General features: G+C 40.3%; 3 protein-coding genes across 4 annotated transcripts; 2 read left to right on the forward strand and 1 right to left on the reverse strand.

Annotated features, from left to right (window-relative positions):
* Positions 1-513: 513 nt before the first annotated feature.
* Positions 514-1,804, forward strand: LOC117551371 (DNA ligase 1-like). Its single transcript, XM_034224232.1, has one exon. The coding sequence runs from the start codon at positions 514-516 to the stop codon at positions 1,606-1,608; it is 1,095 nt and encodes a 364-aa protein (XP_034080123.1). The 3' UTR covers positions 1,609-1,804.
* A 5,131-nt stretch (positions 1,805-6,935) lies between these two features.
* Positions 6,936-9,593, reverse strand: LOC117551374 (pleckstrin homology domain-containing family F member 2-like). Its single transcript, XM_034224236.1, has 2 exons — positions 9,267-9,593; positions 6,936-8,432 (listed from the first exon to the last, which is right to left on the reverse strand). Exons 1-2 carry the CDS (start codon positions 9,511-9,513, stop codon positions 7,852-7,854), a joined length of 828 nt encoding a protein of 275 aa, XP_034080127.1. The 5' UTR covers positions 9,514-9,593; the 3' UTR covers positions 6,936-7,851.
* Positions 9,594-12,896: 3,303 nt separating this feature from the next.
* LOC117551373 (pleckstrin homology domain-containing family F member 2-like) lies at positions 12,897-24,387 on the forward strand. Of its 2 annotated transcripts, XM_034224234.1 has the most exons (5): positions 12,897-12,973; positions 15,244-15,313; positions 17,094-17,172; positions 22,972-23,239; positions 24,037-24,387. In XM_034224234.1, the coding sequence occupies exons 1-5, from the start codon at positions 12,910-12,912 to the stop codon at positions 24,255-24,257; spliced, it is 702 nt and encodes a 233-aa protein (XP_034080125.1). In that variant the 5' UTR covers positions 12,897-12,909; the 3' UTR covers positions 24,258-24,387. The 2 variants fall into 2 exon arrangements, with proteins under 2 accessions (XP_034080125.1, XP_034080126.1); XM_034224235.1 differs by lacking the exon at positions 15,244-15,313 and having other exon boundaries at positions 12,955-12,973.
* The last annotated feature ends 112 nt before the right edge of the window (positions 24,388-24,499 follow it).

Genomic DNA, 24,499 nt, shown 5'->3' on the forward strand with positions numbered 1-24,499 from the left:
AGAACAAAGTCAGACCAGAGCATCAAGGAGACATCCGACAGCCAGGACGATGAGAGTCTCCTGCAGTTTGACGCAGAGACCGTTAAACTGCTGGTGATGAGAGGAGATGAACTCCTTGAGTGTGTGACAGTCTGGGAGGAGGAGATGGAAACTAAAGAGGCTCGACACAAGCAGCAGCTGCAGGAGAACCTGGTGACCATACACCTGCTGAAGAGAAGAGAGGAAGAACTCCTTCAGAGCCAGGACAAGTCCACCAAGGACCTGGCCGAGAAACAACAGGGCTGGGAGAGTGAGAAACAAGGCATGAAGTATGTAGTGGACGAGAAAAACTACCAGGCCGCTAGAAACCACACCTTGGAGAGTGAAAAACAAAAGATGGAGATGAAACTGAAACAGGTGATGAAGCACAACACTTACCAGACCTGTAAGATCAAAGCCATGGAGAAGGAAGTCCACAAGCTGGTGCTCCAGTTGGAAAAGTAGGGAGGAAAGATCTCTGAAGACCAACAACCGATGGAGACCAAACTAAAAGAAGTGTCTCAGGAAGAGCACGACCTGGCTAAGAAGAACCTGAGCTGCGTGACTGAGCTCAAACAGGTGAAGGCCAAATTGAAACAGGTGGAGGAGGAGAACGATAATCTGGCAAAGATCAACAAAAGCTGGGAGACGGATGTCAAGCAGCTGAAAGACCAGATGAGAGAGAAGGAGGACAAGTTCTCCAAAGATCTGGCCGAAGAACACTTGAGCTGCGAAACCACGGTTCATCTGATGGAGATCATATTACAAGAGGAAGAGAAGAAAAGTGACAACCTGGTTCACAAACACCTGATCGGGGAGAATGAATTGAAAGTGGTTCAGGCACAATTAGAACAGGCCAAGGAATCCATGAGGAACCTGAGTAAGGAAAACCAGAGCAATGTCAAACAGAAGGACATGAGAGTCCAGCAGCTGGAGAACGTCCTGGAGGAGCAGGAGGAACAGTTCTCTGAAAAACACCTGAGCTGGGAGACTCAGTTAAAACAGGTGGAGGATAAATGCAAACGGGTGCAGAAGCAGAAGAACCATTTGGCCAAGATCAAAAAAAGCTGGGAGACGGATGTCAAGCAGCTGAAAGACCAGATGAGAGAGAAGGAGGACAAGTTCTCCAAAGACCTGGCCGAAAAACAACTGAGCTGGGAGACAAGAGTCCAGCAGCTTGAGGAGGAGATGAAGGAGCAGAAGGAGAAGTGCTCCAAAGACCTGACCCAGAAACACCAGCGCTGGGAGACCACGGTTCATCTGATGGAGACTCAACTGAAGGAGGCGAAGGAGGAGAAGGACGACCTCGCTCAGACGCAACTGAAGGAGGCGAAGGAGGAGAAGGACGACCTCGCTCAGACGCGACTGAGCTGGGAGGCTAAAGAGAAGAAGATGGAGGACGAGAAGGCACTTCTGGAGGACCTGTGTCTTCACATGAAGAGTAAGAGCAGAGGATTCTTCGCTCGCAAGAGGGCGACTGAGGAAAGGGATGCCATTTTGCAGAAGATGCTGCGCAAGATGCAAGAGAAGGAGATGAGAAAGGAAGCAAAGGGGGAGAAAGAGGAGAAGGAGGAGGCTGGACGTCAGTAGCTGTCTTTTCCTCTCCTCTTTCCCTCCTCCCTTTCCCCTCACCTCCTTCCTCCTACCTCACCCCTTACTGCCTTCCCCTTTTCATACTCAGGGTTTTCTCCTGGAGCTCAGGTTTTCCCACAATCTGTATAATAGATGTAAAAAAACTCACTATTAAGTCCCTCCCCCTTTTACTGTACTTCCTGCTACCTCACCCTCTCTCCCCTTACTCCATCCTTTGTTTACTTTACCTCCCTCCTCCATTTCCCTCACCTCTTTCTTCCTCACCCTCTCCCTCATTTCCCTTTTTCATATTTAGTGTTTTTTAGTTGTGTTTAGACTTGATTTTATAATAAAATGTTAATTAAATGTATGATGTGTGTGCCTCACTGTGTAAACGTATACAGTATATATTCATTACTGTATGACATGTTGGTTACTAAAGTACCGGTATCTGTTCTATTTGTGATTTAAACAACTTTGAATTTAATAAATACAACAACAATAGAAGATGTTTGTGCAGATTGTTCTTGGTGTTTCTACTTTTGGGTTCAATTACATTGTTTTGTTTTTGTTGTTTTTCAAAAATGTGGTGATTTCATAAGAGCTGTTCAAGTATTCAAATGTGTTTATCAGGGTTTATTTAAAGTATATATAAATTAAATCTTGTTGGGTTGAATCACTGTGTAAACATATACAGTATATATTCATTACTGTATGACATTTCTTAAATAAAATAACCCATGGTATGAAATAGAAGATGTATGTATTTATACTTCTCAGTGTTTTTATATTTGTCTCATTGTACACGTTCAATTCCATTATTGTTGTTTTTATCAAATGTGTTTATTTCATACAAGCTGGTCAAATATTATTGGACTACTCCTCAAAACATTAAGCTTAAAAGATGGACATGTAATTGTATCAACAGAAACATAGTTCAAAATAGAGACAAATAACAAGAGTGACTCGAGAAACGACATATGTGATGTGATCTTAATTGAACAACAAAATCATTTAAAGGTTCCCTATTATGCAAAATGCACTTTTAACGTCTTTAATACATACCCCATGTGTGTTAAGAGCCTCAGAAAGTTTCAGCAAAAAAGGCTTTTTCTCTTTCCCTCCCAATCCAAGTATTTGAAAGCCTTTCAAATATGTGTTTTGGGTTCACAGTTGACCTAGGCAAACATAGGCAATTATTATCCGCAAAACTTGGACTACCAAAGTTAAAATCCTGCGATGCAAGAGCATACAGATGTATAGGATGTAAATACTATGGAAGTGCTTTGATTTTATACATAGGTCACATATAGGTCACTAGGCCCTAGATGTCTATGCTTTACATTAAATCATTGTGTGTATGTTTGTTGGTTCAATGGGCAAATTAAGGCTCTGAGTGTCTGTTTTCGTTTATTTGTATTTACTATAGAAATATTATAGGAGCTGAGGTCCATTTCCAACATTTTGGAGACCTTATTGTTGCTTCATTATTGCTGCATGAGTTATTTGGGGGACATGCCTAGCTTGAACCTCATTCTGATTGACACCCAATGCTAAGACTTGGACAAAGATTTGACTGTCAGCAGGTTATTGTTGTCTTTACTTGGCAAATACAAGAAGTCCTTCACTGTGAGATAATCCAACAACAACACTATAGCGTTTGCATCATCACTGAGAGTGCTTTACTTGTCCAAAAACAACAGGGAGGAGTTGAAAAATCTTTATATAGAAACCAAGTTACAACAAACAAGTACCTTCTACAACTATTAATAGAGCAGTAAGATTGGACCAGAGCCCTAGAGAGATTATCTCCCTAGGGCTCTGGATTGGACCAATGAACGGCCCCACAAACAAACTGAATGAACTTGAAATGGGTTTTTACCGTAAAATAGGCTACGCTTCCTTGTTCCTAGAAGAAATGTAAAACAGGTCTGAGGCAACATTCAAAATAAAGGTGCGCCCAAGATTAAAGTGTTTGCAGATGTTACAGTTAGAGTTACATCTTAGGGAAGCATTAGGAATAACAAAATACTTTACTGACAACCATTCATGTTAAATTGCTCTGCTTTGTCAGTCTTTGGGCTACTCCTGGTAAAAGCAGCTTATATATGGATATATACATACCTATATGTATGTAAACAACAACAATGCAATTCTAAAAATCTGAAACAATCTGAAAAAAAATGTATTAACTTATAATAAATAAGATAATTAAAGGGAGGAAATGCTCATGACACGCATTTTTAAATAATCATCATCCGATAAAACAGACCAGTCTCTGCTAGTCTTTTTTTTTTTTTTTTTTAATCCGATGAGGTTATCATTTTAAACTGATTAATTACCGAAATTACATCAACCCTGTGGGCGGCGCCATTTTGACGAGTCACATGACTTATTTTACCGGAAGTGACGTGAACTATGCGTTTGGTGTCGAGGACAAATTGACGTATGTGCTTTGTTCATGTTGTTTACTCTAGTTACTCTCACAATTCTATTGAAATATGCCTCATTGTATCGCGAAACATTGCCCACAATTCGGATAGGAACAATCCACGGAATGCTCGGTTCCATCTATTGCCAACGGGTAAGCGTAGGAAGTACGTTCGGAGGCAGTGGCTAGCGAAATGTGCTCGGCCCGAACCGAAAGATCCACAGGCGCATGTATGCAGCGAACATTTCAAGTTTCCGGACGACTACTCCGAGAGTATGATGAAACATAAAATGGGATTTATTAATCAACCATTACTTAATGGGGATGCAGTGCACTGCCAATGCCAGCCAGCCAGCGTAAGCACATTACGCAGCAGACTTTACTTATTGTTTACTACGTAAGGAATTGCAGGACCCAGAGCGCACGGAGCACAGAGCGGACAGCAGATAACGGAATTGCAGTTTTATTGCTTATAGATTATCAGAACATTTCAAAGGGGACACAGCCCCATTGGATATTAATCTATGGATTAACTACATCATCGTTTTTATCGTTGTAATGCCATTGAAGACCAGTTTAGACCAGGCAAAGACGAAGGTAAGCCATGTTAGCCTAGCGCATGTTAGTACCTAGCGCCACTTGTTTTGATGTACGTTTTTGTTGATAACGTCGCGAGTTTGTATCTTTCAGTGTTGAGGTGGGCACCGTTAGATTCTGTGTCTTTACGGTCATAAACGATGTGTTGGATGTGCAGCTAGGATAAGTAATAAGGGAGCTAGGAGTGATTTTCGGTGCAGTAATAGGTTAGCATTTTTCGCTCGGGGCTAATTCAGAGGCTCACTGTTAGCATTGTGTGTTTTTTTTGAAGAAAAAAATGAAAAAGATCAGTTAAATTAGTTTTTTTCCCCGTTATATGGATATAAAATATTCATAGTTTATTAAATATTAAGGTTCCTTAGACGTTGTTTCCTGCAAATGACGCGATTTCGGCCCCGGAACCGGGTCCGTGGGGCCTAAGAGGATAACAGAGTATGTTTTTTATTTTTTTTACAGTTGTATTTGGATGGAATGAATACCTATAGTGATAATTCAAAGTAAGTCCGCCTGGACTTTATTTTTCTAAACTTCTTCCTCGGCTGACGAGTCCGAACTCAAATACTCCACCATGTTTTCGTCGAATGAGCTGTTTGGGAGGCGTGTGGTGCAGTGGGTTGTGAGTTGGTATTCGGATCAGGAGGTCACAGGTTCAAACCCCACTGCAGTCAGCATGTCGTTGTGTCACTGGGCAAGACACTTCACCCCAAATGCTCCTGTGGGGATTGCCCACAGTATTGAGTATGTAAGTCGCTTTGGATAAAAGCGTCTAACAAGTGACATGTAATGTAATGTTCGTTTGTTTACAAAGTGAACGCATAGATGACGTCACGACCTAGTTTTTCGGATCATGTGACTACTGAAAATGGCAGCTGCCTGACGGAATATACAGGTTTTGATTAAAAAAAAAAGAGCTATAAAATCATTATTTACCGGGGAATATCGCTGATTTCTTCAGGGTATGGTTTAAACATAATGTTTCACTAAATACTGAAGTTTTTATTAACTATCTAATGACTGGAGCCTTCCTTTAAAAATGTCAGCTTCATGTAGTGAAATAAAGAGTTCATTATCTGTAAATAGACATTATGAAATGTAATAATCACATTAATACATTTTTATTATATAAATGAACCAAAAGTTAAAGAAATTATTAACATTTTATTTTATAATTCAATTTCAATAATAACTGGATTTATTTAAAAAAACATTTTATTGAATTTTTTGCAAAATGCTATATTTCCAAGTTCTGTTTTTCTTTTCATTATGGTATAGGCCTATGTCAACTTCTATTTTATATTGCCATATTTAATTTAATAACTTTTTAAGACTGTGTTTTAAACAGACGTCACCTTTTCAACTTTTCCCAAAACAAGCTCAACAAATCCTAAAAGATTTTGCCTGTTAGCTTCTGTTAGCTAGAGAAACAACATATGCTAACATTGATCTGAATTAACTAGCTGAAAGGCTGCTTCTATAAATAAAACCAGACACAAAACGAAGTAACTAAACGTAAACTAAATAACTAAAGTATTTAGAAACTAAACAACGTATCTAACAAGCCATATAGATAATAGCTACTAATGCTACATGCATAGCTGTGAGCTTATCACTTAGCAACAAAGAGAATAGTCTGTTAGCATCGTTTGCTATCGCCTGTTAGCTTAAGCAACAACAGATATGAGTTTCTATGTTTTTGTACTGTGTTTATGCAGTAGCATAGGCAGGTAGATATTTGATTCAGGATTACTTTGACATTACAGATGCTTAACTGTACTGTAGCTAACATTAGCTTACTGGCTAGTTGCGACAGCAGTTATTGAGCATGGTAGTTTAAGATGTAGGGAAAGTGATTGTAGGTGGCACAACTGTCACAAGTAGGGAAATAATGAACATATCAAATACAAAATAATTAATGTGTCATGAAATTTAAAAAAACTGACTTTTGAGAACTAACATATTTTACTCCTACCATACTTCTGTTTTTATATAAATAAGAAGGATGAAATAACAGTTTATGATAATGAGTTAAGTTTAATTAAGTCTTAAATTATTTCACAAGTTGTAGTTTCATGTATTTTCCTTATGTATTGTTGTGATTATAGGTTTCATATCTCTATATGTATTTGATTTCACATTGGAGCTTTATGAAAATATTCCAAAAATGTAAACATTTAAATTTCATTTAAACTGAGGAAATTCAAAATAAGGTGTTTCAGAACCATGACAACAAAAAGTATATTGATGCATCTAACATGACTCTTAATAATAAAACAATAACAGACATCCTTGACATACAGTATATTGTAAGTGCTTTATTGTTTTTTGGATCATTTCAGCAGGTGTGCAAAACATTTTTCATAAGTAAACAGTAAATCAACACATATTTCACATTCTCTTGTATATACAGTACATATATGATAATGACACTCAGAGAGACTATACAGTACGTTTTGCATGAATCACACTACACTAATGAATGCAATAAGATTATGCACAACAAAAACCCGAAATCTTGCCAGGTATATTTGTCTAATATCTAGTCAGAATATAGATAGATAAGACTTTATTTATCCCGAAGGAAATTGTTGTGCCAAAGTTACAAAATACAATAAACACAGCAGCATAATAGTAAAACTGTCCACTAACAGTGCAGTAAAAAGAGCAATTAAATATCTACAGGAAACATAGACGGTCACATAATTATTGTAAATATTTCCAGTAATTAATGTGAATTACCAGAATATGTCTTTACACCTGATATAAGACATAATAACTTCAGAAGTAACACTGCAGTGAGAAGTCGGGTCTTGTTTTTAGACAATGCATCATCTTGTTAAGTCAAAACAATCTTATTTTGAGTTGTATCTCAGATGAAACGCATATTTAGAAAATCACTAACTAACATCAGAAAACAGACTTTTTAGCATTTGCGGCTCATATTGTAACACAAAATGTCCTGATTCTGGTCAAATATAATTCAAAATGAGTTCTCCCAACTGATTACAAGATCTGATTTATCTAAATATCCCTTCTTATTTCAAGAAATCTTACACCAAGCAAATGTTCACTTGTTCTATTGGCAGATTTGTTTACTTATTTCAAGTGAAAACGGCTTGTTTTCATTATTGTTTAACTTGTTTTTGGAGCAGCATTTTTTCCAGTGTGCATACAACGACATCAATTCTCTTTGTAACAATGTTCTCAATTGACTTCAAATCCGTTTTCCATGGCATTCAACGCAGATGCATCGGTCGTGGTGCAACATAGGTGTCACTACCTCCCCAGTTTCCATTCTGGTAGTCTAGCCAGCTGCTGGAAACCTGATTCTGCATTGTCTTTCCTCCTTCCTCTTCACTGCATGCTCCCTCATCATCCTCCTCTGTACTTCTCTTTCTAGTGATGTCTCCTCTCAGTCGAGACATCTCCTCCTTCTTCTTGTGGCAGAGACAGCAGACCCTCAACCTCTTTGTGGGGTGAATGTGATCTATCACTGCTCGCTGCTTGGAGCATGCATTGCAGACCAAAAAGCCACATTTCCGGCAGTGATGTCGGCGTTTGATGAGACTGAAAATGTTGAAGCAGCGCATGCATTTGTAGGCGGCCTTGTCTGGGATCCAGGTTACAGCAAACGTGGATCCGGGTCGGCTGCCACACCGCTGCAGAAGGTTTAACCGGCTGTTTCCAATGTGCTCCATCCAGGTCTGCTTCTCTTCGAGCGAATCGGCGGACACAAAAAACGACTTGCATGGTGTACGGACCAGCCATTCGTAACTCAATCCCTCCTTGTCTTCCATGTCCTCTAGCATGATGTCCTCTGAAATGACAGGGAAGATATTGTTAACAGTGCAAAAAACACATGGATACTATGGTGTGGTCAACACGCTTGTACAGAAAGACTTGAGGTGGATATTTGTCATTTTAGTTGAGTTGATTGCTGTCAAATAAATATATTTTCTGACCTTACCCATGCAGTATTCAGCTGTACTGATAATTTAATTGTAAAGGCTTTGGGTTAACAACTTTTGAAACTTCTTCAGGTGCATCAATACAACAGGTGTTGTGAGGTGTTTCAAACATTACAAAAGTACATTGACCAAACTCAACTCTAATTGGTATTTCCATCATGTGTTTTAAAAGAAAGGGTTGTTTTAACCACACTTGTTTAACCTGATCGTAAATGAAGACATGGGGCTGTTCCAGTATTTTTTTTGGAAACATTTAGAACTACATTGACCAAACTCAAATGTAATTGGTATGTCCAAAATTGGCGAAGTGCACTTTACTCAGTTGAGTAGTTAAGGTAGCATGCTGATATGTTGTCATTGTTTTGTGCAGCATACTTTAAATTCCATGCACCTCCATTGAATTGCTGTTGCAGATATCTTATGCACGTGAATACAAAGTCACAAGAGAGCCAAACTAAAACAAATACTTGATCACTAAAGCTTCTACAGAGGTATAGATACCATCAGATCATCGTTATGCAGGTATAGACTTTTTGCACTACTTTGTATTTTATTAGATATGTTGCATTGTTGGAGGAGCTCAGGTCAGAAGAATTTCATTGCCATTTCTACACTGTAGCTTTGTGCACATGACAATAAAACATTTGAATTGAATCTGTCGGACTATCTAGTGTTCTGCTTACCTAGAGGGATGACTTTCTGTTTTTTGTGCCAGCGGCCTTTCAGGATGATGCTGCCGTACACCAGCATGTCGTTGAACAGAAAGAAAACTTTAGGCTCAGGTTTCCTCCGTCCCTGTTTCATGAGACGACCCTGACCCACCAGAACTCTCCCTGGCTGGCATAGATGCCTCCCTGCCGGGCCGAATGAACTCTCAACGGCTTGGATACGCTTACGGTTCTCCTTCTCAAACGTTACCAGATCCATCATGGTGAAATCATATGTGTAGCACTGAAATCACAGAAGAGCCATCTGTCCCTTGTTTTATACAGGCAGGTGTCGCAATGGGAGTTTCCAAGATTTGATTGAGGACAAAGACGTCACGCAAGGAAAAAACAAAAGAAGAGGGCGGAGTGTGAGTCAGAAAGATTAACCTCCTTTAAAGATTCATATGTTTTTTAAGTTACTTTAACGCGATACATTTTAACCTGTCACCTGATTGTGTGTTGAATTTGCAATATCCTCCTTTTAATGCACAATTTAATCGTTGTACCTTTAATCCAAATGTATTTTTTACATGTCTACTCCATGCTATTTTTAGCATGCACTCACATCTGCACACTTATGTAAATATATTTAACATGTTCATTCAAAAGCTCAAGGTTTTACTGTGATATCTTGTTTCAACAGTTACTTTGTCACTTTTTTAATTATTATTTCAATTTTGATTCTATTTGATCTTTATTTTTACCTTGTGTGAACCCTGTTTTTCATATAAGTATGAATATAAGACACCATGTGTAATTAAATAATAATGACTACACAAGACTTTGTTATTCAACCCCTGAGGCAGATTGGACTTGTAAGACTGGTTCAGTCGATCAATCAGCAGCTAGAGTGAATAATAAACAAACTTTTCTGGTAACTCACTTACTGTACTTGTTAGTCACTTATGCAATCTGAGCCAAAACTACGCACATCATCGCATGAGACACTTCTCACGGACACTCCGTAATGAAGCAACGTCCGTCAATACTATATTTTCGGTATTTACAAAGGCGTGGCAAAATAAAAAGGGGATCTCCAACGCATTGAGATAATAGGTTTGGAAATGAACAATGAGGAAATACATGTATTCTTCTTCCAATTTAAATGAATGAATTTGCATTTACGTATTTTTGTAATGACATGTGATATTTTAAAAGCTGAAGTACATCCCAATGCAAACAAAGGCTACATACTTAAGTAATGGAGGTTGTGCGACCAAAGCAATATAGAAATAGAAGAAGCTCATGTGTTTTTTTCACTATTTAATACCAATATATCGGTGTTGAAAATAATCTACTGTACATTTATTGTGTCAGTGAAGCAATCTGTAGTGATTTGCTACAGCTATCGCTAACGTTGATAGCCAGTCATTACTTGAGGCAACAGCTGCTGTGTGCAATTTGAGAAAACTCTACACAGTCGAAATTCACACACTGAGCAAGTGTTAACAAACCTGCAGTGTACTCAGCGAACGGTCCTCCTTTTTAAGACGCAGTATAGGGTTGCCAACTTCCAGAAATGGAGAAACGGGACATGTGTCCCCCGCGCGCGAGCGCGCGAAGATTTTCGGGTTTCTGGCGGATTTAGTTACTTTTTTTTGTTACTTTATTTCGGTTTTATGGTTAGGGTTATGTTATTTAATTATTTTGGGGGAGCCAGCCCCTAGGGTTCGAAAATGTTTTTGGGGGTCAAACCCCCCAAAACCGTCAAAATGCATAGACAACTATGCATACCTATAACACAATACAAACACAATGGTCTTACACCTGCATTAGGCTACTACATCACATTCAGGGTTGGGTTGTAACGGAATACATGTAACGGCGTTACGTAATCAGAATACAAAAATCAAGTAGCTAACTCAGAGCCGTATAATGGCTCTGAGCTAACTGTATTCAGCTCGCGTTACATTTGAAAAACGAGTAATCTGATTACAGTTACTTTCGTAAACCTGAAGTGAATACATTTTGGATTACTTATTGGAATTATTGGTGGAAAGATTTCCTCACAACATTTAAAATTCATTACTAAAGCCGAATCATCACAGCGCACAAAACCTATTACCGCCGCAGATGGACCAAAAAAGCGTTTGAAAAAAAATCGCGGTTCCGCTCAGTGAAACAATAACAACGAAACATGGAGGAACAAAAGTCTGCGTTTAAATCGTGTGTGTGTGTGTGTGTGTGTGTGTGTGGTGTGTGTGTATGTGTGTGTGTGTGTGTGTGTGTGTGTGTGTGTGTGTGTGTGTGTGTGTGTGTGTGTGTGTGTGTGTGTGTGGTTAAAACACATCAGCCTGCCGTCGCTCTTTCTTTAGCCTTACTAATGATTATTTCTGAAGGTAAACACAGTGAAGGCGGTGCGTGAAAGGCACGGCGCGGCGCGCTCGTCTTCTCAGAGGCTGAGTTAACCCTCCCGCTGCCTCCTGGTGCTGCAGAGATTTCATGAAGTGAAGGAGGTTTTCCTTCTATAAAACAGCTGCGGGCAGCAGATACTGTGAGAGTCACGGACATGAATTCATAGATCAAGGCAGACTGGTGCACACACTCTCCTGTTTTGCCAATCTGGTGGTTAAACAAATATAGCTCTACACCCCTGGCCGAAATGTCCTTAAAATGAAGTCCGAGTTTGACATTGTAATTCATGTCCTGCCAACACTGGCAGGACAGAAGGCGACACGCCCGTTCTAAGCCGTGTCCCTCACTCCTCACATCCCAAGCTGCATCCCCAAAAAGTTTATTATGTTGTTACATCGTTTCAGATGTTATGTTTCAGTTGTGCTCTTGATAAGCCATTAAAACAGTAAAAACACATTCAGTGTCCTTTTGCTTTTTGTGTCTCCTGTACACCAAAACATACTCATCTGTGATGGAAAAAGAAAGTAATCCAAAAGTAATCTAAAAGTAATCTGATTACGTTACTTTTTTAAGACACGTAACTGTAACTGTATTCGGATTACTTTCAGAGCCATGTAATCAGTAATCAGTAACTGATTACATTTACAAAGTAACCCTCCCAACCCTGATCACATTGTACATCAGCATGTTCAAATCGGATAGGTGGGCACTAGGGACATCTGGGCACCTCGATGTACAATTGGCTATTTTGTCCAAAATATTCAAAAATAAAATATTTGAAAAATTGTATTAAAGGGATAGTGGAAATGGAACCTCAAATAGTTTCGTTTTAACTTATATACAAGCATAATTACGTACCAAAACAATCACACCTGATTAAAAAAATATAATAATTGCCTTACGCATGTTAGAAGCACTTTATTGCAGCTTCCCCGAAGTTTTTTAGAAACGAAATGTTCGACTCAGCCAAACCGGAAGTGACGAAAACTCAGGAAGACGATACGATAACAAACCATGGCGTCTATGCAAAATGAACGTGGAAGGGCAAATATACCAGACAAGGAAGAAGGATTGTACGAGGTATCCAGTGATGATAGCGAGTCAGAAACATCCTCTCGGCTTTCCTACGAAAATGTCGTTTTAGGAACTGAATCTGAATCCGGTTCAGTAAGCGACGATGGTGACAATATTGAGCCAGACGATGGACCATTACGTCCTTATTTGTTCGAGCCCGAGCCCGAGGTGATGGTTCACGGCATGGGCAATGGCGAGGATGACCAGGACCAGGCGCCAGATGATGCACCCCTACGCACAAATAATCTTGACTGGTAGGTCCCTAAGCATAGCTCACGCATCTTAAGATCACCTGTAGCCTTTACAAATATTAATCATTGTTAACCAGTTAAGCCCGAAGGTCCCCACAGTTTTTTTTCTCTCACATGTCTCAGGGCTTCTTAACATTTATGAAACTATTAATGTTTCATACCCTTTTAAAGGTAAGAAACTCCGCTAACTGAAAATAAGAACAATTGTTAGCTAGAAAAAACGCGAGTAATACCAAGCCTTTGAATTAGCATTGAGCGAAACAATGCTAACTAATGCTAACGCTTTTTTACACACAACACACGGTAGAAATGCCCTTATTACTATCTTAACTGCACAAACAAGATATACGATTTAAAGCTGAGACTCCACAGATGTAATGTCATCACTGTAAGACCTCGAATTCCTGGAGCTATCAGCCACAAAAGAGAATGTAAACAACATCCGGTTCCAAAAATATTACAATAATTACGTCTTACCTTTTTTGATTTGTGATCAAAAGTTGTGTTCAACGGAATAAAAACGCATCTCAAGGTTAATCCAATGTCGTTGTGTCACGTAGAATTTTTTACTGATAATCAATCATCATATTTATGGCAATATACTCGGTATAAAGTATTGACACATCTATTCACCATAATAAAGGTCGGCTATTCACATGCAAATGCTATTGAATGTCCGCCATTGTTTGTGCCCGTCTTCCTATGCTCTCGTCATCACCCGAAGATTCCCGACGATTCCCGAAGTATTTCGTTTCATTGAGAGGGCGCAGTAAAATTGAAAATAAAATGAAACTAGGCGCATGAAATTAAAATGTTTTGTTTATTATGCTTATTTTTAATAAAAATACATAAGTTAAACCCAAAATTCGCGGATTTCCACTATCCCTTTAAGTAATGCAAAGTATACATGATGCGAACATGCACGGTAGGCCTACATCATTATTAGACTTAATGGTATCCTTCAACCAACCATTTTCCCAGCATTACCCCATCAATCAGCTGACTGACTCTCTCACACACACACACACACACACACACACACACACACACACACACACACACACACACACACACACACACACACACACACACACACACACACACACACACACACACACACACACACACATACGTGCGAGCATTGTGCCTGCCCTGTCAACTGAGCGGTCCTATCGCCCTTCTCATACAGCACGCAGCCACACTGCATTGCGCGCAAACAGAAACATATTTTTTATTTTTCCCTTTACACGGGAGTCCGGGACAAACAAAGTCCCGTACGGGACACGCCCCTTTTGTCTCAAATACGGGGCGTCCCGGCTAATACGGGACGGTTGGCAACCCTAGTAGTGTACCATGCTAGGAGCTGTGTGAGGCCAGAGGCCATGCATTATGCTATCGTTGCAATGCTAACATGCTCACAACAACAAGGCTAGTATTCTGATGTTTGGCCGATATAATTGTTGTTATAGAGACTAGCATGTTAGCTCACAAAGATGTTGTGATTGTGTGTTCCGTAATGAAGCAAAGTAATTTACTGTAGGGAACATTTTGACCTAAACAGAACCCTAAGCGAAACATTTGACAAGTAAAACTAAAAAACTAAAATCAAAGTGGAAGAGAAAATGTCAAAAAATTAAACTATCATCTATCATCTCTTATTTAGCCATTTTTTAAGATAGGATTTTTTACAAAGTAATGATGAATAGGCCTACATAAGTGTCTGTGTTTGGAAGACTGGTTTAGTTAATCAATCAGCAGCTGGAGTAAACAATAAAACACTTTTGGGTGAACTTTTTCTCACGTCATCTCTGCCACAATAGCAAACAGCGTGTTTTAAGCATGGTTTTAAGACATCACATTACAGACACTTCCCCCATAATGTAGATAATATATTCAAAGCAGGCTTGGTTGATGTTTGGGGATCTCCAAATGTTGGGGAAATATGTTTGGGAAATACCTGTGGGGAAATACCTGTAAGGACTAAGGAAATACATTTGATCTACTAATTCACCCGTACTTCATTTGCATTACAAAACACTTCATTTGGACAAAATAAAACTTTTGTTTATTTGAAAACATTACTTATTCGATAGGAATTCACTTTGCTTGGCTTTATGTATAATAATTCATAATATAACATATTAACATTCTCTGTTATCTCTGTCTCGTCCTTTTGCACAAGTATAAAGAAAACAGAAAAGGAGTTACGGGAATATTTGACCGCAAAGGTTTTTAAGTGAGAGACTTGTCTGACTACATTACGCTGCCAACAGATCAGAGCCAGGATGTCACAGCGTCTTCCTGCAACAACACACATATACATTTCAGAAGACAGAGTTTCAGGCAAGAAAATCTTCCCCAAGTTTCCACAAAATGTGCTGCAGATGTTTGTTGTTGGGCAGCATGATGCATGTAATGTTCAAAGGAATCCAAGTGGTATTTCAACTGTGATGAAATCAATTGCTGTGTGATGCAAGATAAATGAGCAAGATAAATGAGCAGTTTTGCTGGAATGATAAGATGCTTTCCCGCAACGCTTTATGACAGTAAAACATGTCCTGCCTTACAGTACCTTGGAAAGGATTACATTCTCAGTCAGAGGGCATGAAAAGAATAATGTTTAAAGAATCTAAAACATGGGGACATTTTAAACATACTTTGTAACCAGAGGTGGGAAAAAACTAAGTCAATTTACTCAAATACTGTACTTAAGAATGTACTTTACTTGAGTATTTCCATGTAATGCACCTTTGTACTTTTCCTCCACTACATGTATTTAATACCTTCAGTTACTTCACAGATGTGGATGAATGATGTGAAATATAATCAAGTGTTAAATCAGACTTTAGTTCCACCTGGAGTAAATCCACAAGCTACCCTGCAGTATACAAAGTCATTCAAACTAGCTGCTCCTTTACCAGCTTTGAGAACACTTTAATGATCAATCATTATAAAACATATAATATATATTATTCTGAAATGGACCAATCTGCACGATGACTACTTTCACTGTCGCTACTTTCACTATATTTTGATGAGAATACTTTTCTACTTTTACTCGAGTAACATTTTGAATGCAGGACTTTTACTGTAACAGAGTATTCCTACACTCTGGTACTTCTACTTTTACTCAAGTACAAGATCTGAGTACTTCTACTTTTACTCAAGTACAAGATCTGAGTACTTCTACTTTTACTCAAGTACAAGATCTGAGTACTTCTACTTTTACTCAAGTACAAGATCTGAGTACTTCTACTTTTACTCAAGTACAAGATCTGAGTACTTCTTCTTTTACTCAAGTACAAGATCTGAGTACTTCTTCTTTTACTCAAGTACAAGATCTGAATACTTCTACTTTTACTCAAGTACAAGATCTGAGTACTTCTTCTTTTACTCAATTAAGATCAGAGTACTTCTACTTTTACTCAAGTACAAGATCTGAGTACTTCTACTTTTACTCAAGCACAAGATCTGAGTACTTCTTCTTTTACTCAAGTACAATATCTGAGTACTTCTTCTTTTACTCAAGTACAAGATCTGAATACTTCTACTTTTACTCAAGTACAAGATCTGAGTACTTCTTCTTTTACTCAATTAAGATCAGAGTACTTCTTCTTTTACTCAAGCACAAGATCTGAGTACTTCTTCTTTTACTCGAGTACAAGATCTGAGTACTTCTACTTTTACTCAAGTACAAGATCTGAATACTTCTACTTTTACTCAAGTACAAGATCTGAGTACTTCTTCTTTTACTCAAGTAAGATCAGAGTACTTCTACTTTTACTCTAGTACAAGATCTGAGTACTTCTACTTTTACTCAAGTACAAGATCTGAGTACTTATTCTTTTACTCAAGTAAGATCATCTGAGTACTTCTCCCACCTCTGTTTCTAATACCCTAACCACAGCATTACATGTATTCTAACTTACTAACCCCTGACATTGAAAATAATTCACTTAAATTCAGTCACTTAAATGACAGCAAACACTGTTTGTATGACACATAGAAGCTTCAGACATTCACCAGTGGGGTATTTACTGACGTATTTTATGTCCTAAAACAAAACATGTCAATCTCAGACCTTACAATGTTTTTACCGCAGACTTCTTCCTTCTCCTAACAGGCTGATAGTGATCAACACCTACTTCTCTGTGAAGGAACTGTGCTTTGTTTCTGTCCATTGTTCCTGTTTGCATGTCAAGGTAAATCAAAAGTGGTTTGTATTCATTCAGACGAACATCACTGCGGTGTTTGTCTAGACGCACCTGGCGGGGATCTCCACTCTACTGAGATTACCTTTATTGTAATACAAAGGATGTCTGAGAAAGAAAAATAAGCTTGTTTTTATTGTTTGAAACCATCTTGTAAAGGACTGACAGTATGTGCATCAAACACATATTTGGCCCTGATTCACATGTTGTATCTACTTTATCTAGAATCCAAAGACCTTTAGATGCACATTTAAGACGGTTTTTCTTTCTCCAGTTGTGAGATTCATAAATATTCTGGAGGATAACAAACTTAATGTGGCATTCACAACCAGCTAGTATTGTAAAAACTACAAGGAGAGCATATCTGGCTTTTGTTAAAACAGAAAGGGACACTCCTATTGTCCAATAATGTCTTCTTTAATAGCTTTCCTTTCTTTTTATGTGTCCTTCTCTTGTACAACAGGGACATCTAGTGGCCTAAACAGTTCTGTTATTAAGTCCTATGATAAGATATGATAAGATAAGAACTACTTTATTGATCCCAATTTGGTAAATGTTTGTATTGCAGCAGCATAAAGACATAGCATTGTACAATAACAATTAAAAAGACTAGAAATAAACAAGAAAGTAGAAAATATACATGTTGAATTTACAAATTAACAAAAACAAAATATAAAGTAAGTATAACTGGGTGTTTGCAGTTTATTTATTTATTTGGTTTAATGTTTTTTCTTTCATTGAATATAATTTACCTCTGTTATGTATTTGTTAGTTTATTTGTTTGTTTATTTATCTGTTGTTTTATTTGTTGTTTTGTTTGTTTGAAAAAAAGAAAAAAAGAAATATATATATGTTAATAATTTAGTTTTTGGGAGAAGGGGTGGGATTAAATAAGTGTAAACTTCTTCCCACCTCTTTTCGAATGTGTAATTAAGTAGAGTAAAAGTTGTATAACTTGCTTCACACACAATTTGAGACTATCACAGCAACAACACTTAGAAATTGATTGTGATAAAAAAGGGGGAATTTATCTGACTAATTAATACAAATAATTCGATATTTTACCAGTTTTTTTAGCACAGGAAAGAAAAGACAACAATGTGCTTGCCATTTCTTAATTTTCAAGGATTTAAGGAAATAATAACCCAGCAAATGCATGTTTCCATTAGTTTTGAAGTCATAAACACAAGAGATAAACAACTAAGACAATTAATTACCAAAATATTGTTATTCTTTTTGGCCTTTCAGGGCTTCCGTAGGTAACTCATAGCCACCGTCTTTCTATTAAATAACGTCTTTTTTACGTACTTTATCGGCTGCTAATAAATCAGACTGTCATTGAATCATTGCTTGGATGTGCTTCATCTGAAAATGGAAGGTCTAAGGCAGTGATTCTCAAACTTTGTTCAATCATGTACCCCCTTTGAAAAAAAAATGCAGCCAAGTACCCCCTGATCAGCGCAAAAACTATTTGTTAGGGACAAAAAGCCTATATAAAGAGGTACAGTACAGCGATGCACCATCAGTGTCTGATTTATTAAAACAACAACATTGTAACTGAGAAACACTTAAATGCTACATTTCAAATGTTTACAATCCATCACTAAATTCATGGCAAACCAATTTTAACATCATGCAATAACACTAAGATGACATTAGTTGCATTGAACTGATATTTTTAATAAGTTGTATTTACAATGTAGTGAGAAACATGGGCTTGTGCTTCACTGAGGATCTTTGTCATTCTGAGTAACAGGAAGGCAAACTGCAGTTATTACACTTCGTGTTTTGAAATATGTGTAACTGTTAATATAAAACCCACACTGCTCAAACTTTGTTTCTTTTCCTAAAATTGGTATATATATTTTTTTCATTAACATAAAATAAATCTCACATACCCCCTGCAGTACTCCAACGTACCCCTAGGGGTCCGCGTACCCCCATTTGAGAACCACTGGTCTAAGGTATGAAGTTGATACAAAAACAAGTAAAAAAAAACAATAAGAAATGCATAAAACACTAAAAAGTGACGCAGAATGATGTAGAATCACCAGACTTCTTCCAGCATGCGATAAAAACCTTGAATGAAATGTGAGGAATGCAGTGCAGCTGTGATCCTGCAGAGGTCAGAGTTTCACATTCAGGTCACTAAGTGCAGAGGAAAGCATGTGAACTAAAGAGGGGAAAAACCACCTTCCCACATTATGTAACATGATTTTCAAACTCCAGGCTTTTCTCTTTTATTACAAACCACTGCGAATTCCTACAGAAATAAAGCGACATTGAAAAACAGCGTGTTTGAACATTTATGGAAAGGGTCATTTGAAATGAGGGAAGATATTTTTACCAAGAACAAGAGGGTGGGTTGCCAATAAAGTGTCAGAAAGGTTTACACAGTGGAAGCAGAACATGTTAATTAAAACAGAACTAGAGCTGTGTCTTTGTAATCTTTGCCCTTTTTTTAATAACATCTCATCATGTTGCATGTTAGTAGTTAATTAGAGAATGGATGCTATTATTAATGCTCATTGCAGTCTAATGTCTAAGAGTTTTTTTGTTTCACCCTTTGCTCACAGAACTTCTTAAATAGCCTAATTTTACAACACAAATCCAAACAAAATGTATATATTTTTTGATCTTAACAAACCTAGAAGTAAACTAGATAAATGCAATAAATATGAGGTTTATTGCCATGTAGGTTAACACAAAAAAGGACTTTCATTGGTGTATATGGTGAAAACATCAAGGCGATTTAGCTTATGAAAAAAGAACAAATATAGATCTATTTTAACAGCTATTTTTAAAACAGTTATTACATTTAAAAAATATTAAGAGAAATACAAATGTTATAGTACATCATGCAAGAACTGTCAGGATTCTCATGTTATGTCACGTTTGTAGTTGTGTATGTCTGGTTATGGGTATTTTCCTCCTTGTATATTGTCTGGTCCTTCTTCCTGTGTTTTTCCTCCCTGTCGTTAGTTTCCCTGGTGTGTCTAATTGTCTGATTGTGTTCACCTGTGGCCCTTGTGTTTCTCCTCCCCTGCCCGGCTGTTTCTCGTCTTGTGATTACCCCTCCCTGTATTTAGTCTTGTCTCTTCCTGTGTTCAGTGTTGGTTCGTCTTTTGTTTGTGACTGAGTTCACCGGTGAGTGTTCTGTTTTGTCCAAGTTATTATTTTATCCTTGAAATAAAGGCAATATCAGTGTAATCTGCATTTGGGTCCTGCTTGCTTCACCCACCGTAACAGTACGAACCAACCAGATATGGGCCCAGCAGATCCTTTTGAGCAGGAATAATTGGATTTTTCCTTTTTTTTGGCTAACTGCTCTCATCGATGGAGGGGAGCGTCCGGGGTTCAGCAGCGAGAGGCTGCTCTGGCAGAGGCGTGCCAGATGACTATGGAGAAGCCAGGCTTGGTGAAGTTCTTACCTGGCTGGATTTTGGATTTCCTCTCGGTGTGTTATCCTCTGCCTGCTAGCTCCAGGCATGCTGGCTCCCTGCCTCCCAATTCCCGTTATGACACCACACGCATCGGTGTGTTCCGTTTGGAGTCAAACCTTGCTTCTGCCCCAGTTCCTGCTCCTGTCCAGGAGTCGTTCTCTGGAACTCGTCTGGCATTTGGAGGTCCACGGAGCCTCCAAACGGCTCCTAAAAGAAGGAGTCGCAAGTCCAGGCTAGCAGCCCGAGCCCCAAGAGCCATGGTTCCAGACCCAGTTCTGGCCCCAGCAGCCATGGTTCCAGCCCCAGTTCTGGCCCCAACAGCCATGGTTCTGGCACCAGTTCCGGCCCCAGTGGCCATGGTTCCGGCCCTGGTTCCGGCCCCAGCAGCCATGGTTCCAGCCCCAGTTCTGGCCCCAGCAGCCATGGTTCCGGCCCCAGTTCCGGCCCCAGCGGCCATGTTTCCGGACCCGGTTCCGGCCCCAGCACCAATGGTTTCAGACCCAGTTCTGGCCCCAACAGCCATGGTTCCGGCCCCAGCGGCCATGTTTCTAGTCCCATCTCTAGTCCCTCTCGAGTCCCCTCTCCAGTTTCTTCTCCAGTTCCCTCTCGAGTCACCTCTCCAGTTCCCTCTCGAGTCACCTCTCCAGTTCCCTCTCGAGTCACCTCTCCAGTTCCCTCTCGAGTTCCCTTGTCTAGTCCCTCCTCGAGTCCCCTCTTGAGTCCCCTCTGTAGGTCCCCCTTGGTTCCCCTCTCGAGTCACGTCTCAAGTCCCCTCTCGAGTCACGTCTCAAGTCCCTACCCAATGTCCTGGTCCGTTGGAGGTTCCGCTGGGGCTCCTGCCAACTCCATGTCCTGTCCTGTTGGAGGCTCCGCCGACTACTCTCTGCCGGGGGTCCTGCCAACCCTATGTCCTGTGCCGTTGGAGGTCCCGCCGACTACTCTTCTGCAGGAGGTCCTGCCAATCCTATGTCCGTGCCGTTTGGAGGTTCCGCTGGAGGTCCTGCCAACTCCATGTCCTGTCCTGTCCCGTTGGAGGTCCCGCCGACTACTCTCCTGCCGGGGGTCCTGCCAACCCTATGTCCTGTGCTGTTGGAGGTTCCGCTGGGGGCCCTGCCAGCTCCATATCCAGTCCCGTTGGAGGTCCCGCCGACTACTTTCCTGCCGGAGGTCCTGCCAATCCCATGTCCTGTCCCGTTGGGGGTCCCGCCGACTACTCTTCTGCCGGGGGTCCTGCCAACACTATGTCCTGTGCCGTTGGAGGTTCCGCTGGGGGTCCTGCCAGCTCCATGTCCAGTCCCGTTGGAGGTCCCGCCGACTACTCTCCTGCCGGGGGTCCTGCCAATCCTATGTCCTGTTCCTCTGGGGTCACGCCGACAACTCTTCTGCCGGGGGTCCTGCCAACTCCTGGTCCTCTTCCGTGGGGGATCCTGCCGAAGCCTGTCCCACCGGCTCCGGTTCCTGTTCGGCCGACACCGGGTCCTGCCCGGCCTCCGGAGCTGTCTGGTCTTCGCCCTCGAGCCCGGTCCCCTGAGAGCCGCGGTCTTCGCCCTCGAGCCCGGCCCCCTGAGAGCCCGGCCCCCTGAGAGCCGTGGTCTTCGCCCTCGAGCCCGGCCCCCTGAGTTCGCCCGCTGTGGCCTTCGCCCCACCATGGACTCTGCCTTGCCCCCGGGCCGTCCGCCCGAGACCCCCACCTTGGACTCTGCCTTGCCCCCAGGCCGTCCGCCCGAGTCTCCCACCTTGGACTCTGCCTTGCCCCTGGGCCGTCCACCCGAGTCCCCCTTCTCGGCTTCTGCCTTGCCCCCGGGCCGTCCGCCCGAGATCCCTTCCGGGTCCTCCGCTGTGCTCCTGGGCTGTCAGCCCAAAACCCGTCCTCCAGACCCCCTCCACCCACCCTGGTGGCCCTAGTTTTGTGAAAAAATTGAAATAATAATTAAAAGTGACAAAGTAACTGTTGAAACAAGATATCACAGTAAAACCTTGAGCTGTTGAATGAACATGTTAAATATATTTACATAAGTGTGCAGATGTGAGTGCATGCTAAAAATAGCATGGAGTAGACATGTAAAAAATACATTTGGATTAAAGGTAGAACGATTAAATTTTGCATTAAAAGGAGGATAGTGCAAATTCAACACACAATCAGGTGACAGGTTAAAATGTATCGCGTTAAAGTAACTTAAAAAACATATGAATCTTTAAAGGAGGTTAATCTTTCTGCCTCACACTCCGCCCTCTTTTTTTGTTTTTTTCTTGCGTGACGTCTTTGTCCTCAATCAAATCTTGGAAACTCCCATTGCGACACCTGCCTGTATAAAACAAGGGACAGATGGCTCTTCTGTGATTTCAGTGCTACACATATGATTTCACCATGATGGATCTGGTAACGTTTGAGAAGGAGAACCGTAAGCGTATCCAAGCCGTTGAGAGTTCATTCGGCCCGGCAGGGAGGCATCTATGCCAGCCAGGGAGAGTTCTGGTGGGTCAGGGTTGTCTCATGAAACAGGGACGGAGGAAACCAGAGCCTAAAGTTTTCTTTCTGTTCAACGACATGCTGGTGTACGGCAGCATCATCCTGAACGGCCGCTGGCACAAAAAACAGAAAGTCATCCCTCTAGGTAAGCAGAACACTAGATCTTGTCTGACAGATTCAATTCAAATGTTTTATTGTCATGTGCACAAAGCTACAGTGTAGAAATGGCAATGAAATTCTTCTGACCTGAGCTCCTCCAACAATGCAACATATCTAATAAAATACAAAGTAGTGCAAAAAGTCCATACCTGCATAACGATGATCTGATGGTATCTATACCTCTGTAGAAGCTTTAGTGATCAAGTATTTGTTTTAGTTTGGCTCTCTTGTGACTTTGTATTCACGTGCATAAGATATCTGAAACAGCAATTCAATGGAGGTGCATGGAATTTAAAGTATGCTGCACAAAACAATGACAACATATCAGCATGCTACCTTAACTACTCAACTGAGCAAAGTGCACTTCGCCAATTTTGGACATACCAATTACATTTGAGTTTGGTCAATGTAGTTCTAAATGTTTCCAAAAAAAATACTGGAACAGCCCCATGTCTTCATTTACGATCAGGTTAAAACAACCCTTTCTTTTAAAACACATGATGGAAATACCAATTAGAGTTGAGTTTGGTCAATGTACTTTTGTAATGTTTGAAACACCTCACAACACCTGTTGTATTGATGCACCTGAAGAAGTTTCAAAAGTTGTTATCCCAAAGCCTTTACAATTAAATTATCAGTACAGCTGAATACTGCATGGGTAAGGTCAGAAAATATATTTATTTGACAGCAATCAACTCAAGTCTTTCTGTACAAGCGTGTTGACCACACCATAGTATCCATGTGTTTTTTGCACTGTTAACAATATCTTCCCTGTCATTTCAGAGGACATCATGCTAGAGGACATGGAAGACAAGGAGGGATTGAGTTACGAATGGCTGGTCCGTACACCATGCAAGTCGTTTTTTGTGTCCGCCGATTCGCTCGAAGAGAAGCAGACCTGGATGGAGCACATTGGAAACAGCCGGTTAAACCTTCTGCAGCGGCGTGGCAGCCGACCCGGATCCACGTTTGCTGGAGGGGGGAGGGGGTTGCTGATTGGCTAATGGCTAATGGTTACACAAGCCAAAACATCGTTATGACATAAAGTGGCCAAAATCTGATCAGCTCATTTTCAGACAGGTTTTTATATAAATGGATCAGGACAAAAAGAGAGAGAATCTTTGTTCCTGAAACTTTCAGAGTCTCTTTCCACAGAGGGGACACATGTTGATGTAGAAGAGACATGAAGAAGAGGGACACATGTGATGAAGAAGAGACATGAAGAAGAGGGGACACATGTTGATGT

Source organism: Gymnodraco acuticeps, unplaced genomic scaffold (genome assembly GCF_902827175.1).
Source record: "Gymnodraco acuticeps unplaced genomic scaffold, fGymAcu1.1, whole genome shotgun sequence".
NCBI classification, from domain to species: Eukaryota; Metazoa; Chordata; class Actinopteri; order Perciformes; family Bathydraconidae; genus Gymnodraco; species Gymnodraco acuticeps.

Coding starts and splice junctions, on each gene's coding strand:
- LOC117551371 (XM_034224232.1), top strand. CDS start 514: ATGGAGACCAAACTAAAAGAAGTGTCTCAGGAAGAGCACGACCTGGCT.
- LOC117551374 (XM_034224236.1), bottom strand. CDS start 9,513: ATGATGGATCTGGTAACGTTTGAGAAGGAGAACCGTAAGCGTATCCAA. Junction 8,433..9,266: donor ACAGAAAGTCATCCCTCTAG/GTAAGCAGAACA, acceptor CTGTCATTTCAG/AGGACATCATGCTAGAGGAC.
- LOC117551373 (XM_034224234.1), top strand. CDS start 12,910: ATGGCGAGGATGACCAGGACCAGGCGCCAGATGATGCACCCCTACGCA. Junction 12,974..15,243: donor CGCACAAATAATCTTGACTG/GTAGGTCCCTAA, acceptor CGCTGCCAACAG/ATCAGAGCCAGGATGTCACA. Junction 15,314..17,093: donor TTCAGAAGACAGAGTTTCAG/GCAAGAAAATCT, acceptor TTCTCCTAACAG/GCTGATAGTGATCAACACCT.